The sequence below is a fragment of the Macrobrachium nipponense genome, chromosome 17 (assembly GCF_015104395.2).
Source record: "Macrobrachium nipponense isolate FS-2020 chromosome 17, ASM1510439v2, whole genome shotgun sequence".
Taxonomy (NCBI): Eukaryota; Metazoa; Arthropoda; class Malacostraca; order Decapoda; family Palaemonidae; genus Macrobrachium; species Macrobrachium nipponense.
In genome coordinates this window covers 79,781,202-79,799,594 of record NC_087210.1, presented here as the reverse complement: position 1 = coordinate 79,799,594, position 18,393 = coordinate 79,781,202, and the positions used below count along the sequence as shown (strand labels likewise).

Below are 18,393 nucleotides of genomic sequence, written 5' to 3'. Positions count from 1 at the left end.
ACCAATTGGTTCCTAGCCACGTGAAAATATCTAATCCTTTGGGTCAGCCCTAAGAGAGCTGTTAAACAGTTCAGTGATCTGGTTAAACTAAGATATACTTAACCTAGAAAGAATAGAACAGAATGTTCGAGTATAAAAGAGAAATCCACCTTGAGATCAGTATACGATAGAAGGAATAGAACAGAATAGAAAAGAATATAGAATTTTGGCCTGGGACCTATGAGGTCATTTAGCGCTGAATCGGAAATTGACGGTAAAAAGGTCTGAAAGGTGTAACAGGAGGAAAACCTCAAAGAGATTATGAAAGGAAGTACAATTAAAGAAAAGTAAGTTGTTGCAGCTAGGGCCTCGAAGGGATGCTGCAAAGAAGCTTTAAGTAATGCCTACAGTGCACCGTATGAGCTGCACAGACGGCACTAACCCCCTACGGGAATGGAAGAAGGAAACTGTTCAACTGGAAGAAGAAGAAGAAGAAGAAGAAGAAGAAGAAGATATTTGAAAAATTTAAATTGTTCGTTTTTTTTTTTTTTTGGGGGGGATTGTTTTAAACCCAAATCAACCTTACTACGCAGCTCATCGTGGGTTTTCAAATATGTCCCAAGGCACTCAGTAACTCATTCATATTCGTAGTAATTCTGTCTAGCATCAAAACAACTGGTTCAGAAATAAAGAATTGGAAAAAGGTCAGCCATAAGTAAAAGAAGCACCATTAGTAAAAGAGAACCTAAAATGAAATGTCTGTACAGGCATACGTAGCGTAATTGCAAAGGTATGTAAACTCTAAATGTCACATTTGCCAAACCCAGATTTCTGTTATGACTGAAGAACGTCTTGTTCAATATCCTTCTATATTACGATTCATGTCATAAATGTTAATAGGAAAATCATGTAAACTAACAGTTCACGAGCACTGATATACCTGAAAATACTGATCTCTCTCTCTCTCTCTTGAATTCGACATTATGTTGGCTGCCTGAAAACTGCCACCAGCTAGTTTTTGTTCAGAGGTCGACCCTCGCAAGCTTTCCACTTTTATTCCCTTATAACTATAATCATCATCGTCACTGCCTTCAAATGTTTCACTCTTTTTCTCTTCTCACCCTCTCCCCCACCCCCTCAAACCCCCAGCATCCCCCCCCCCCCAAACCTTTCTTCGTACCTCCTTGAAAGTCCGATCACCTCTCTCTCTCTCTCTCATCTTCCTGCATCTAAAGTTTCTAATCGGCCTCGTCAATGCAGCAGTCAGTAGCTTCAATTACGAAGCACGTAATTCCTCTCTCACGGGAGGAGACTAACCCCCACCCCCCACCCCACCCCGATGCGAAAAGGAAAATGCAAAAGGAAAGGAGAAGAAAGTGTTATCCGATTCGTTTTTCTCTTCCACTGCTCTTCCTTGAATTTCCACATTCTTCCAACCGAGGAGGTTTCCTTCCCACCTCCTCTTTCTCGGAAGATTTGAATTGGCCATTCGCTGGTTTCACCTGGTCGTGTTTTGGACAAAAAATAGTCCTTTCAAACCTTTCAAGACAGTTTAGCCGAGATTTGAGTCCGTTAGAGAGAGAGAGAGAGAGAGAGAGAGAGAGAGAGAGAGAGCAGCTCGGCGCTAATTTTTCGAAAAGCTTTTATGTTAAATAAAAAAGTTCTTTCAAACCTTTCAAAACATTTTAGCCAATATTTGAGTCCTTTAGACTGAGAGAGAGAGAGAGAGGAGAGAGAGAGAGAGAGAGAGAGCACACAGTTCGGGGCTAATTTTCAAAAAAAAAAAAAAAAAAAAAAAAAAAAAAAAAAAAAAAAAAAGGTTTTAGTTAAAAATAGTCCTTTCAAACAACCTTTGAAAACAGTTTAGTTGGCATTCGAGTCCGAGAGAGAGGAGAGAGCGCGCGCAAGCAGTTCAAGGGGGCTACTTTTTGAAAGGTTTTTGGTTCAAGATCCGTCTAGATCCGGTGTTTCTGGCAAGAATCTCATTACAAGAGCGACACAGATAATCCATAGTAATTGTTACAGGGTTAAAACCCGAAGAAGGAGTCTCTTTAATATTCTTTTAAAAGAGAAATATCAGGAGCAACTGGACGAAGGACCTAAGTAAAATACACAGTACGAAGCGATAAAATCGAGGGAAAAAAAAAAAGTCGACCTGGTCAGTGTGGTGAATTGCAGCTGAGAGGAATGGCGGTATTTTAATCTTTTTTTATTTTTTTATTTTAATTTTTTATCTGGCATTTTTTTTTATCTGCTCTTCTCAGGTGTTTTCATCGGTGTCAACTGGACCAGTCAATCAGTCAATCTGGAAGTAGTTCCTTGCTGCAGCTATCCTCAATTTTCTATCTTTATTTTTATATAACTAAAGTGAGGAAAATGAAAGCTCGTAATTTTTTTCTTATTTTTTATAACTAAACTGAGAAAAATGACAGCACTCATAATACAATTTTTACCGTTTTTACGAACTTCCAATGCTTCCAAAAATCAATATTTTAAAATAAGTAAAGCTTTGATCACAATAAATTATCATACAAAACTCACAAATGAGTTTATTGAAATGCTACAATGAATGGTGAAATAAATCTACAGCTACATGTGGGTACACACAATTACAAATATCGACAGACAGCAGATTCCAGAAAGCTCTGAGTAGAGATTTCTTTTAGGTATTCTTTTAATAATAATAATAATAATAATAATAATAATAATAATAATATGTACAATTCTCAATGCCGAGAACAGAAGTAACTTTGTAGAAGGTCCACAATGATAAATCAATGGTAGAATGCGAGACTTTATAAAAATGTCTAAAAAGCTTTCGAACCCTGTCTTATATATATATATATATATATATATATTATATATATATATATATATAATAATATATATATATATATATATATATATATATATAGATATATATATATATATATATATATAATATATATATATATAATCTATTAACTTAAAGTTAGGAGAACGAATTAGTCTATTTTCAATTTCCTTCAGTTTTTTCTAAGGATAATACGAAGACGTAAACAATCTTTTACTTAAGAAAGCTTACATAGTATTTATTTAAAGCTCTCCAAAGTCTTGTGAGCATTTCCCTTTTATAAATAGTTTGAACGTTTCAATATTAACTTTACGACAGCCCTTGAAACCTCACGCTGGAATTTAAGCTTAAAAAAAATCACCCGACTGAAAGCCAGAAGTTAAAACACGTCAACAGATTTGACCGCTTAGCCAAGACAGTCAGAAAATCTGGTGTGACAGATCTAGGCCTAAAAAATATAGTCTTAGGCCTACCAAAAAACAGACGTGGGATTAGAAGACTTCCTGGTTTATTATCCTGAAGATTCTGTTACGGTTGAGATCAACACCGCTGGCTGGTAGCTCTCACAATGTTAAGAATGTTATAAGTGTGATAAATACTTAAATACTTTTCTATTGTTATTAGAGAGGGATCAAATGAAGTCATTCATAGGTCCTTTTTTTTTTGCTACATTTCGTTAGCTCCTCTTATAGCATCTAATCGCTGAATGACCTTATGATCTAAGCAAAAATGTAAACTTCATTTTTAAACAAGCATTTTTGGGTTTGAAAAATACCCCCCCTTTTTTTTATTGTTCTTGAAGAAATATTAAATGAAATCATTCACACGTCCTTTTCATGATTAATTTTTTTAGCTCTTTATCTGTTCATAACACTTAATCCTTGCCTGTTCTTAATGTTTGATCTATACAATAAAATTTGTTAATATTTTTTTTCAATTAATCAATTATTTAAGAATGGAGTTCTACGCTTCAACTAACAAGGCAATAAACTGATTAGAGAAAAATATCCATGCGTATATCTACATACATGTTATCATGTATACATAACTACTCATAAACTCTTAATTAAGGGGACACAGTCGCGCATGCGGAGTACATGAGTAAGTATGAACTAGAGGCATACGTATGTACATCTATTGTAAGAGATTGGAATACAATTGGACCATGACTATTAATTCATTGTTGCTTCTAATGACATCGAGATGGACAAGGTTTCAATTCAATGAAGTTTTTTCACAAACTATTATAAAAATCTATGGAAAACTTCCACTTCTATGAAGTTTTTCACAAACTATAAAAAAACCTATGAAGAAAGTTTCAATTCAATGAAGATTTTCACAAATTATAAAAAAATTATGAATAAAGCTCCATATCTATGAATTTTTTCAAACTACATAAAAAAATCTAAGAAAAGTTCCACTTCTATGAAGTTTTTCACAAACTATAAAAAAGAATCTATATCTATGAAGTTTTTCATAAACTATAAAAAAGAATCTATGAAAAAATTATCTCACAAAAGAAATAAAAAAAAATCTGTGAAATAGGATAACAGAAAGGCCACTCCTTACGACCTCTGCAATGACAATAAGACCTCTAAGCTAGGATTCAAGGAAGTCCTGAGAAACAGCATGACCTGGAGGAGGAGGGAAGGAGACGGGGGAGGGGGAGGGGGAGGGTGAGGGTTTTGGGGAGGAGGAGGAGGCAGCAGCAGGGGCATCATCGCTGGTAGCGGGGCAAATATTGCAGTTTGTGACCTCCTCCGGGGTATAATTTTCGTGATCGTCCCCTCCAGCTAAGGGTAACTGTTTCTCTCTCTCTCTCTCTCTCTCTCTCTCTCTCTCTCTCTCTCAGCACAGTTTCTTTGTCCAAGAGGTTTAAACCAGCTTTAAAAAACGATCGACTGAGAAGGTAAAAAGCTCTCTCTCTCTCTCTCTCTCTCACCAAAAGAGCTAATCAACTGTGGTAAATGATGAGGTATTGGATATATACTAAGTGATTGTTTTTCCTTCGATCTTTCATCAAAAAACTCAAACAATCATCTTAACTTATAACGGTACTAACATCAGTATCATAATTAAAACCATATAAACATTTAGGAAGGTGTGACTCGTATCTGCATATGTGATATGATCTATATTCCCCCTTTTCATTTGCATTTTATAACAAGGTACTATAACCTCAGGCTGTTCAAAGAGCACGAAATCTATGCCCTCTCTCTCTCTCTCTCTCTCTCTCTCTCGCTCTCACTCTCTCTCTCTCTCTATATATATATATAATTATATTATATATATATATACACACACACACATATATATATTATACTATATAATTATATATAATATATATATTAATATATATTATATATTATATATATATATATGTATGATGTATGGTATGGTATATACTTATATACTATATAATTATAAATAAGCAGTAATTGTATACTGTGAGGCTAAAATGCACGAATTCCACAAAAAAGTGTCAATTAAAAATGTATGTATTTATGTAAATATGTATATATGTATATATACATATATTTAATATATATAATATATATATATATATATATATATATATATATATATATATATATAAAGATAAAGTATAAAAGGCCCACTAAAACACTCTGGTTTAAGGCTAAGGACTAAACCAGTGTTTAATCTGCCTTTCATAGTTGAGACCTATCCTGTTTTAACAGAAGAATTTATTTACAAGTGTGTGTGTGTGTGTGTGTACTATATAATTATAATATATAGATTATTTATATATGTAGTACTATCTATATATTATATAGTATATTATATATATATATATATATATATATATATATATATAGATACATATACTCGTATATATACACATACATACATACATACATACATACATACATACATACACTTTTGCATTTCATTCTTTATCTGTTTAATCAACCGCTTCGTTACGAACATCGTACTTGGCAAGAATAATCATATGAAAAAAAAGATAGTACGAAAAATAACCAGATAAAAAAAACAGAGTTAAACTAAAATAAATTCAAGGGCACAAAAAGGAGGCAACATTATCAAGAACTCATTGATGCTGCCCGTCACTTCACGACGCTGCTGCTCTTCCTAGCTGGCTAATCTCGAGTTATTATCTATCGCTTGAAAACCTCCGCGAATGTAACATGACATGCAAGACCTTAGTGAAAGATAAAAAAAAAATAAGAAAAATAATAAATACCTGCCTCTATCATTTACTAAATTCCTGGTTCTCGCATCATCATGATCAACATTATAATTATTATATAATCACTATCCAGCCTTTCTCATTATCATTTTTACTAGCATTTCTGTACCATGATGAATGTTGCCCACCCAGTTTATATGTAAGGTTCAATTATTTTCAGAGACTGGGAAAGTCTTGTTTACGCTTAATTTCATTTGGTGCGCTCTTTTGTATGACTAGCATTTTTCTTTATAGCGTTTTATGCAGATAATGCTACGTACGCATATTTCTTTTCAGTATGAAGAATCCCTACCTTCATAATCAACGTGTCATCAACATTATAATGCTCGCTTCACTTTCATGGTCATTTCTCGTACTTTTCATTTTCAATTTCATCCCTATAAATTCTAAAGAACTTTAATGTACGTTTATGAATGTATATTCCGAGTAGACATACGTCAATCTTACACTCGCAAAATCACGTTCCAAAACAAAACTACAACCAATTTCAAGAGGAAGAGAAGACGGACAGTCGGTTTATCTTTCCAAATTTAAGGCCAACTCTCATGGAACAGTATCCCTCAACAAATTCGTAGGTCAGCTCAACTGGCATTAAAGACCCAGGCTTCCAAAGCCGGTCGTAAGAAATGAAAATAGACAACTTAAGCAGATGATTAAACCGGTGTAAAATCCAGTGGAGAAGTCGCGGAGAAATTGGAGATAAGTAAATAAATAACAAATATAAATAAATAAAAGTGTTGCATGGTGCAAGTCAAAGTATGAAGAGAAGGAAAAAACGAAGGTGTATCCAAATTCAGACTCGCTTCAAATTCCAGCGTTGTGAAGGCTAGAAATTTAGAAGTGATGAGGGAACTTTTTATTTTTTTTTTAAAGGTGGAACTTTTTTTTTTTTTCAGAAAGGTGGAACTTTTTTGTTAGAATAATGGACTTTTTTTTTTTTTTTTTTAGAATAGTGAAAACATCTTTTTTTTTTTTTTTTTTTTTTTTTTCAGAATGGTGGAACTTTTTTTTTATAGAGGCAAAATCGTTCAAATTCTTTAGAATGCAATCGAGAAATCTGGCAAGAACTCAAAACTGCTCCTTAAAGAGAACTGGAAGAAATTACTAAAATAAAGCCGACCAAAATACGTGAGACTGTAAACCCATACCATAAGAATACAAAACCATCCTGTAACTGCCTCTATATTCCAGCATTCTGGAATCCAGCAATCTGAAATCTGGAAGAAATACACTGGAAGAAATACGAAAAATATAAAAAAAAATCCGAACAAAACAACAAAGATAGTAAACCCATACCATAAGACAATGCAAACCCATCCCGCAACGCTTCTCTATTCCAGCATTCTCGGAATCCACCATTCTGTAACTGCCTCTATATTCCAGCATTCTGGAATCCAGCAATCTGAAATCTGGAAAACATAAAAAAAAAAAAAAAAATCGAAACAAAACAACCCAGACTGTAAACCCATACCGTAAGAATGCAAACCCATCCCGCAACTGCCTCTCTATTCCAGCATCCTGGAATCCAGCAGTCTGGAAGCGATAAAGGCTGCTCCTTTTACGGCAAAATTGGTGCGAGTCAACTGAAGAAGCTGTAGGCAGATCCAGGACTGGGTGGTGGATCTCACGAGATGACTTGGCTACCGGGGTATTTGACCCTGAGGTCCTGGTACAAAGGAAGAGAAGGGAGAGAGAGAGAGAGAGAGAGAGAGAGAGAGAGAGAGAGAGAGAGAGAGGGCAGGGGAAGAGGAGAGGAGGGGGAGAGAATGGGGGAGGGGTAAGAATGAGAGAGAGAGAGAGAGAGAGAGAGAGAGAAAGAGATTGAGATGCTGATGATCTTTATGATTTGACAACAGTAACAGTGTACGAAAGGAGATATATTATGCAATACAAAATTTGTAGTCAAAGACACACACACACACACACACACACACACACATATATATAATATATATATATATATATATATATACATACACATATATATATACATATAAATATAGTATATATAATGTATAAAATCGACTTTTTTTCTCTCTTTTGAATAAATTATAACTGCCAATGGTGGATTGTCATTTACATGAAACTAAACACTGAGTGAACTAAATATGTTAACATTATTCCTCAAAGAATATAACACCATATTCTCCATGGAAAATCTCGCTTAACGGCAAAAAAACGAAGGCAATGATAACAAATACCTAAAAAAAAAAAACAACAACAACAAAATTTTACGAGTAAATATAAAGATCAATATAAAGATAATTCAGGTTTAAGAAAAAAAAGTTAATATAAGTATAAGAAAAAATGGTCCAACTTCTGCCAAGTTTTCCTGAGGCTCATTTTTAATCAGATTAAAAAAAAACTCTTAAGGACCTGATGTTGGACAGCCTAACCCATACACTAATAATAAGGATGTTCCTCCACACATGACATGCCCAAAATTAAGATGACTCAATAACGAGGAAATTCTGGATAAGATTATTCATCAAATGAAGGGGAAACAAGCATAAAATGGTTATTGAGCAGTGGACGACGGTTTTAATAATTAATATCTGCCATATTTATACCCGAAATCACATTTAGAACATCCACCAAGTGAGGAGAAAATAAGCATTAAATGGTTATGCAATTGATCAATGGAATATGTCTCAATTAACATTTGCAATATTCAAATCCAAAATCAATTAAAAAATAAGCCCATTCAATGTTACCAAGAGTTATAAGGAACAATATACGTCCATTCACTCATAAAACAATTCAGGGTTCGAATGGAAACAATGATTAAATCCGAAATTCACTAAAAAAATGAGCAAATTCCTTGTTACCAAGAGTTATACTAAGTAAAAACATAAGTCCATTCACACACACACACAAATGCAAGGATCGAGTAAAAACAATGATTAAATCCGAAATTCCCTAAAAAATGAGCAAATTTCTTGTTAACAAAAGTTATACTAAGTAAAAACATAAGACCATTCACACATACACACACAAATGCAAGGATCGAGTAAAAACAATGATTAAATTCGAAATTCACTAAAAAATGAGCAAATTCCTTGTTACCAAGAGTTATACTAAGTAAAAACATACGTCCATTCACACACACACACACACAAATGCAAGGATCGAGTAAAAACAATGATTAAATCCGAAATTCCCTAAAAAATGAGCAAATTTCTTGTTACCAAGAGTTATAGTAAGTAAAAACATAAGACCATTCACACACACACACACACACAAATGCAAGGATCGAGTAAAAACAATGATTTAATCCGAAATTCACTAAAAAATGAGCAAATTTCTTGTTACCAAGAGTTATATACTAAGTAAAAAACACAAGTCCATTTACACACACACAAATGCAAGGATCGAGTAAAAACAATGATTAAATCCGAAATTCACTAAAAAATGAGCAAATTTCTTGTTACCAAGAGTTATAGTAAGTAAAAACATAAGTCCATTCACACAAACACACAAATGCAGGGATCGAATAAAAGCAATAATTAAATCCAAAATTCACTAAAAAATGAGCAAATATCTTGTTACCAAGAGTTATAGTAAGTAAAAACATAAGACCATTCACACACACACACACACACACACAAATGCAAGGATCGAGTAAAAACAATGATTTAATCCGAAATTCACTAAAAAATGAGCAAATTTCTTGTTACCAAGAGTTATAGTAAGTAAAAACATAAGTCCATTCACACAAACACACAAATGCAGGGATCGAATAAAAGCAATAATTAAATCCAAAATTCACTAAAAAAATACACAAATTTCTTGTTACTAAGAGTTATACTAGTAAGTAACAACATACTAGGTCCAATCAGAGAGAAAAAAAAAGAAATGCAATGTTCGAATCAAAACATCCGTTGCAAGTCAATTAAAGAAACGTCTACGACGTTGTTATCGAGACGCCCCCCTTGTGCATCCGTCTCATTAAGGCAAATGCCTGACAACACAGTGACGCATAGCCACGCAAGACGTCCAGGTGCGAATTACCTGCATATCAGGTCCACTACGACCTCACTGAGACCTGGATGACTGCTTGCGCCCCTGTAGAAGTTATCTGACAAGTCTGAATGCATTGCCTTCATACAAGCATGGCTTTGCACACTTTTCAATCGTGTCTTCACAGATGATATGATATGAGAGAGTTACAAGAAGTGACATGGATTAGGATGTCTCAAAGACTTATTAGTCCATCCTCAGAGGAGACATCGTGTGCTCACTTATCTCTAGGAGCAGGTTTTACTGTGCATTCACAGTGTCCTTCTAATGATTTTGTCTAGCTGTCTTTTAAACTCTTCCACACTAGGTGTTTACAGCTTCCGGAGAGAGAGAGAGAGAGAGAGAGAGAGAGAGAGAGAGAGAGAGAGAGAGAGAGAGAGAGAGAGAGTCTCTCTCATTGCTTGATTGAGTAGTAAAAATCTATTCGGATAACCTAGTGGTTTTTAATCTTACACCATCCTTTATACATTTCATCTTTAATATCTATGCAGTCCCATCATTTACATTCCACAGTCGTTCATACTGACTTCCATTTCTTTATCACAATATATCTTCCATATCGCACGTTATCTTATTCTTACTAACACTCACATTTATCTTTCTATAAACTCTTACAAACTCTCTCAATGGTCTCTGAAATTTATTTTTTCTATGAAAACTCATCAACACCAAGCTCCATTAACGTCTGCTGTTGCTAATTCCATACTTTTACATCCACGCTCCAACCCTTTCTCTATCTCTCTATCATTACTCATTCCTCCATCAATAATAGGACCCGGCAACCAGGCAGACAAAAAGTCCACTATTGCACCAATGATACTACAGCAAAAAAAATTTTTGTCATGGATTCTAAGCTACAGGACATGTAACCAAACTGAAATCTTACGAAACTGTCCAATAGTCCAACAATGACATCAAGCCTAGATTATGTAATAAATTATCAAGCCACAAGGCTGGGAACCAAGCCTAAATATTATATATATAAAAAAACGAGTCCATTGGTCCAAAACGGACAGTAAGCCAAGGTTTTATTCATAAGTTATCAAGTTACAAGGATTGCAACAAGCTGGGATTGTGTAAAAAAAATACTACATCCAGACAAGGATCATAACAAGGTTATATCATAAATTAAATAGTTCATTAGATGAGTCTGTACAAAAGCGTTCACAGGCGCCACTAATGAAGATCGACTAAATTTAGCAATAATGATCCTTACAACACTGGCAACGAAGTCGAGGTTGTAATGAGAAATCCACCAGGCCAACTGTAACAATGAAATCAATGTTTCATCTTAAATGCTACCCACTCCCTCCCGAAAACAAGGCTTGCAACCTGCTTTATGGACCTAAAACTCTACCGCCTCGTTTCTGCTTACCAGTTCATCTTAAATCTGTAACTTTATGTAATTCTTGAAACTGGTGTTTAAGGAACTTAAAATCTATTTATTGTTAAGTTTTTACACTACAATTATGTAGTATTCGTCTCCCTTTATGAACTAAAACTCTACAGCCTCCTAAATCTATAACTAACTTTATGTAATTCTTGAAATTAGTGTTTATGCTGTGTTCCTTTACTGAGTGACTCTTACTGATATTATCACATATTTTCACGCACTAAGTTCCACTTACAAGAACATCAAGGGGACAAGCAACTTGATGCTCTTGCTCAGCCCAACTGCAAGAAAGCCCGAAAGCCCAAAAGGAATGGGGAAGGGGAAAAAAAAGTGGTCCCTCTATCCATTAAAGATTTGGCTCTCACACAAGTAGGTAGGAGAGGGTTTAAAGCCCCATCATAAAAAACCAGAAGCAGGATTTTTTTTTTACGGTGTGTGGAGTTTTGCTTCGTATGTGTTTCCTAAGCATTAAGAGAAGTGACAAAAAGTTTAAATATCAAATCGAACTTATTGTGATGAAAAAAAAATGACTGTCGAGAATTGAAAATTGCTTCTTTGAGAGGTTTCTAACAGGACCGAAAGAAACCCAGAGGAGAATGTCCGAAATTGCGGAGTAATGTTACGTGCAGGTTTGGAGGAGGAGGAGGAGGAGGAGTTTCAATTCGACGGGCGAAATATTGGTCCCGTTGATGCGTTCCATTCAAATTTTCAATTACCTTCAAAGTTTTCTCTTACCGTTAGAGAAATAATTCACAAAAAATATCAGAAGGGTTTGGGCGGGGTCCAGTGTCTGACACATCATAAGAGTATTTACGAAATGATGATAGCTCCCACATCAGAGGATATTTATATAACCCTTGACTGGCATACGATCATAATAAAAGAGATAATCGACAACCGAGTGGATAAAATGATGATCTTGAAAATAAAAACGTGGTCCACCTCTCTCTCTGACTTCTCAAACATACCTGTGAGTAGAAGCTACTGTTACCCACAGGGCGTCTGCCTTCCAGGATTTGAAAGAAATGGTGCAGGAGGAATGAAGCCCACAACATGATACCCATGTAAAATCCTTCGTAGTCGTTCTCAGTTATGGAGGAAACGGATATACCAGTCTACTTGGTATTTGTGAATACTAACACGTTTCAAGGGCTTGATAAGAATCTATCACCAGACATACACATCTCTCACACCTCAATGAAATGCCCGAGAATCGAACTCGCGGCTACCGAGGTGGTACGCCAACACCATACCGACCACCATCAAATATACATGAATGTAAATGACGGAAATTTCTTAGCAGTTTAGACTGCGCAAAATTCCTCCAACTGAAAAAGCATGAACTCCTTAACTATAAAAACTGTACGCCATCTTTATAATAATTATTGCTAGCTTCAAGATGCGAGGGTCTTAAAATTACGAAGAGAAACTTCTAAATTACCATATTGCTAACTTCAAGATGCGTGGTCTTCAAAGTACGAAGAGAAAATTGTAAATTAATATAATGCTAACTTCAAGATTCAAAATTCTAATGCAAACGTATATCTACAGAAACCTACCTATTTGAGTACATGTATTCCAAGTTCTAAAGAATTCTTTAGACTTTGATGTATTCATCCATTTATGAAGACGCTACGTAATCGAAATGGCAGCTCGTGTTATGTAATGCAGGCAGCCGGTCGCTGTACTTTACCTTAAGCGTAATTATATCTGTAACGTAACACAGGTACAAAGAGAGTACAAGAGAAATCTTGTCCACATATTTTTTCTTAAAATATTTCTTAACCTTAGGTAATAAGGAGTTTATATGACCAAATTCAATTGGAGGAGAATGACACTAAAGAATTTTGGAACGAAATCAGTTTACACTCGTGTCAGTTACCTATTAAGAGTCAGTATATATATATATATATATATATATATATATATATATATATATATATATATATACACACACGCACACACACACACACACACACACATATATATATATATACATATATAATATATATATATATATATATATATATATATATATATATATATATATATATAAGTGTCTGTTATCTATTAAGAGTCAGTTTATATCTTTTGTCAATTACCTATTATGAGTTAGTTTACATCTTTTGTCACTTACCTATTATGAGCCAGTTTATATCCTCTGTCAGTTACCTATTAAGGGTCAGTTTATATGTTGTGTCAGTTACCTGTTATGAGTCAGTTAATATATTGTCTCAGCTACCTGTAAGTGAAAGAGAATTCTCGTCCAGGCATTTTTTCTTAAATGTCTCGAAACCTGTAACCTTAAGAAAGAAGTACAACTGAAAATATATACCCAATTGGAGGTGAATAACCTTAAAGAATTTTGGAACTAAATCACTCTATATATATTGTGTGAGGTACCTGTTAAGTGCAAGAGAATTCTTGTTAATGCTTTTTTTTTCAAAATGTCCCGTAACCTTAATTATAAGGAAGCATAACTGAAGATCTCCAGATCACAGAAGGAGTTTTGGAATGAAATCAGTTTATATAACCTTGCCTGTTCAGTGACGGACGAAAAAACGAGGAATTTTTCCTGTAGAGTTTAAATATCCTTATATTTTTGCCAGTTAAAAAAAAAAAAAAAAGATAAAGTGAGTTCCGACCAATGACTCGAATTACTTGTAGTACACGCGACCATAAGCGACTTTTTTTTTTTTTTTTTTTTTTTGTCGGAGTGTCCACCGCCCATAAAGAATCCAAACGGCGGGTCACAGGCTGCCAAGGGGCTATTAAACTTTAGTTCCTTGTCTTCCCACATTCGGGTATTACCGCTGGCTTGAATTTAACCAGGTATCTTCAGAATAAAGCCCATACGATTCTTCTTAAAATAAATTCTTGCGAGTTGTAGCCAAGCTATTTCCTAACAATTTTTCAAAAATTTATATTGGCTTGAAACTTTTACAAAATTTCATATTCATTTTGGCAGACATTCTGAGAGTAACTCCTCCTATCTTATCCCTATAGCATACATTTGTATTTTATTTAATTTATATAATTATCAAATTCCTCAAGAAAACTTACTTAAAAAAACCACTATCACTGTAAAGTTTCCTGATCATTTAAACCTAAACAGCTATAGTAATATTCATTCACAAAAAATTGTTAACAGAGACCCCCTCCAAAACAAGGTTTATTTGAAAATCAAATATACAACCAGAGACATTTGTCATCAACAACCGTCAAAATGACAAATGATTACTGACTGCGAATCCAGTTAAACAGTAAATTCGAGTTCGATTACCCTTGATAAGGCTCAAGGTAACTACCAGAAAAAAACCTACATATAACCTAATTTTCATAACAGTCTAAACTGTTGAAATGTATATAAGTGCTTCTGTGGCAAGATACTTCTAAAAAATATCCCATCAAGAACTACCTTACAATCTCATACCCCCTTCTGGCAAAACATCAGTCAATCAATCAATTAACTGACTATGAACTTCAAGCCTGCATGACGATCCAACTGCAGGTATGCTAATCCATCACTCAATCCATCAATCAAACTTGGCCAGCAGCCATCAGACACTGTTAAAAAGACATATCTTTCATAAAACGCTGAGACCAAAACCATCAAATCTTAGCTTTTTTATTTTATCTTTGTAAAGTTTGATTGCCTTTGATGATTCTAACGCATAGCTACCGGGGAGACTTCGTGAGTTATTCTTATTTGCTGGAAGAGCTGGAGGATATATTTATGATAAATTTAAGAAATATGAACACTGCCGGGAGAGTATGTTGTATGGAAAATTTCGTCCCATCTCAGAATTTAGTTTGAGCATATACGTACATAATTCATGAGGAGATTTGGTCAAAATTTAACCTTAAATGTTATTTTATTGCATTTTTTCGGTACTGAATTCATGAAACATGGTTTTGAGGAGGTGAATAAATAAAAAAATTAAGCTGTAAATATGAACTTTCAAAATCGTAAGAAATAAAAATTGATCGAAACAATTACAAAAATTCAATAATTGCTACAAATTTAAATGGCCTATAAGCATTTGCACAAGGTGCAATTTTGTTTCTGTAATTCATCATTACATAAATATCTTACACTGAGCGTTCAAATGTTCAAATCTTGTCAAGATGCCAGACGACCATGAATGTTTAATTTTCCTATAAAAAAAAGTTCATGGATTAATTCAATAACTAATGCAATGACGTAATAGCAATAACAGAATTCATTAAAAAATAAAAATAAAAACATACAAAATAAACAAATAAAAAACTAACCTTTAAATAAATAAAATACAACTGAAACCTCCCTGCTCATAAAGAAAATATAGTTTCCACAGAAGCACTGTTATATATTTCAACAGTTAGGTTAAAAAGATTAGGTACGTACACCGTCCATTTAACCCAAAGCCTTCTCAAGAAGCGATGGACAAATAATACATCACTACTTTCGACAAATCCAATTACTTGAGAACTCCGGAGGACATCGAAACAGGTCACCCGAGTGGACTGAAATGTAATCTAATGGGATTTCGTCTGCCTCTTTTGTGTCAATATTATTTAAGATATTTATCCGCCTTCTACACTCCCTGGGCTGCTTGTTACCCAATTGAAGAGAAATCGATAGGAGGAAATGACCGCTTTATAAAAATAGGGCAGCTCCAGGCCACAACGACGAACGAAAACCAAAATAAAATGTAAATAAACAATGTCCCATTGCCTTATTACCCGATCTTCAAACAGTCGAGAAGGAAAAACAAAGCAAATCAAAAGTAAATAAACAATATCCCATCGACTTATTAACCGATTCTCAAACAGTCGAGAAGGAAAAACAAAGCGAAAACAAAAGTAAATAAACAATATCCCATCAACTTATCAACCGATCTTCAAACAGTCGAGAAGGAAAAACTAAGCAAAACAAAAGTAAATAAACAATATCCCATCGCCTTATCACCCGATCTTCAAACATCGAGAAGGAAAAACAGATACCAAAACCAATGTAAACAATATCCCATCGCCTTATTACCCGATCTTCAAACAGTCGAGAAGGAAAAACAAAAGCAAATCAAACGTTAAATAAAGCAATATCCATTCTTCGACCTTATTACCCCGATCTTCAAACAGTCCAGAACGAAAAACAAAAACAAAAATAAAAACAAACACTATCTCATTTCCTTACGACCCGATCTTGTTCAAAGCCAATGAGATTTTCCCTCCGAACAAATGACCGATCGCGGAGCGAAGTGGTCAAGAGGTATAAAATTCCGATTTTTTTTTTTTTTTTTTTTTTTTGTCGGGAGAAAAAGGAGCAAAGAAAAACCCCACGACCAATCGTGTCATCCATCAGAGGTCACTCTTGCCTGAGGCAACTCTGGAAGGAAAGCAGGAGGATGATGGGGGCGAATAGAAACGAAGATCCTGCTGGAAGAGATTTTGAGGGCAGGGGCTCCTCCTCCAACAGCAGCAGCAGGAACAGCAGCAGCAGGCTTGGAAACAGCCCCTGCACCAGAACAGCAGCCAACAGAAACAGCAGAAACAGCGGTAACGAGAAGACTCTCTCACTCCTAAGAAGAGCCTGGATCCTGTTCCATGCGAGTGCCCTCGAAAACCGTGCTGGAGCCTCAGAAGACGACGACGAGGAGGAGGAGGAGGAGGAGAAGGAAGAGGAGGTGGAGGAGAAAAAAACTAGCCCTGCCCCGGGTGGATGAGAGTGTGTGTGCGTGTGTGTGTGTGTGTATGCGTGTGTATGTGAACTAGTGACAAGCGTTCTATACCCTCCTGGAACCCCTCTAAAACCCCGTTCCTTCCTTCCCCAGGGTTGGGTGACCTCTCAACTAGCGCAATGGCACAGCGAACGCCTGCTGCTACTACCACCACCACCACCACCGTCGTCGCCGCCGCCGCCTTCGCCGCTGCAGCAACTTGGAAAAACATCAGCGGAACTCCAGAAGCCGATTCCAACACGCCCCCCGAGGCCACACTCGAATCGACGAAGTGATCGGAAGACAGATTGGGCGAACTGGAGGTCAAAGGATGAATGAGTGGTTGAGTGTTATTCATTATTCATTTACTCGCCTTTTTAATATTTAATCTACAAAAATGGGGTAAGGTTTCCTTTGTCAGTTCCGTAGCAGTTAAAATATCGGAGGAATGGATGGGAAATTTATAGTAACAATAAAATCATTTCATCCAAAAATACAAAAATGGGATACGGTTTGGTCTGTCGGTTCAGTATCAAGCAAAAAAAAAAAAAAAAAAAAAATCGGTGGCTATGAATAAAACATAAATAAATAATAATAGAATCATTCATAAAAAAATGGGTTATTGTTATTGTTTTGTCTGTCAGTTCCGTATCAAGTCAAAATATATCGGTGGCTTTTAATAAAAGACAATGCATTAACAATGACATAATTCATAACTAAAAAGATTACAAACCAGATCAACCTCGAGTGACGAATCATGTTCAAAATCGCTCTTGTATTTATACTCGAGTGTGACTAAACATTTCGCCTCACGCGGCTTAAGAATCTCAATTTAAAAGGCGATAGTATACCGCCTTGGGGGAACATTTTGCACTGCCCAGGGAGGAAAAATAATGGAAAGACAATAATGGCTGTTACGTGAGAAATCCGAAGGAGGAGGAGAAAGAATAGGATGAGGAGGAGAAAGAGACAGAGGAGGAGGAGGAGGAGGAGGAGGAAGGATGAAGTCAGCACCTTCCCAAGGGAGAGGGGAGGGCGTGGCCAGGAAATCCTCGAAAGTTAGGACTGACAGTGATGACGCCATGTCTGCAGGGTCAGCGGCAGCAGTAGCAGCAGCCGGATAGATGGACGTGACTCTAGAGGGATGGAAGGGAGAGAGGGAGGGAGGGAAGGAGTAAGGGAGGGAGGAAGAGTGGACAACGAAGTCCTCGTCAGTCCTCGTCGATATCGTCTGAATCGC

General features: G+C 35.5%; 1 protein-coding gene across 1 annotated transcript in view; it reads right to left on the bottom strand.

Annotated features, from left to right (window-relative positions):
• Positions 1-17,809: 17,809 nt before the first annotated feature.
• LOC135195965 (protein FAM181B-like) overlaps positions 17,810-18,393 on the bottom strand; it is a 19,677-nt gene continuing 19,093 nt past the window's right edge. The window contains exons 5-6 of the mRNA XM_064222468.1: positions 18,072-18,289; positions 17,810-17,826 (exon numbers count right to left, since the gene is read on the bottom strand). Of these exons, the coding sequence (XP_064078538.1) occupies positions 17,810-17,826; positions 18,072-18,289 (235 nt within the window). The remainder of the gene's footprint in view (positions 17,827-18,071; positions 18,290-18,393) is intronic.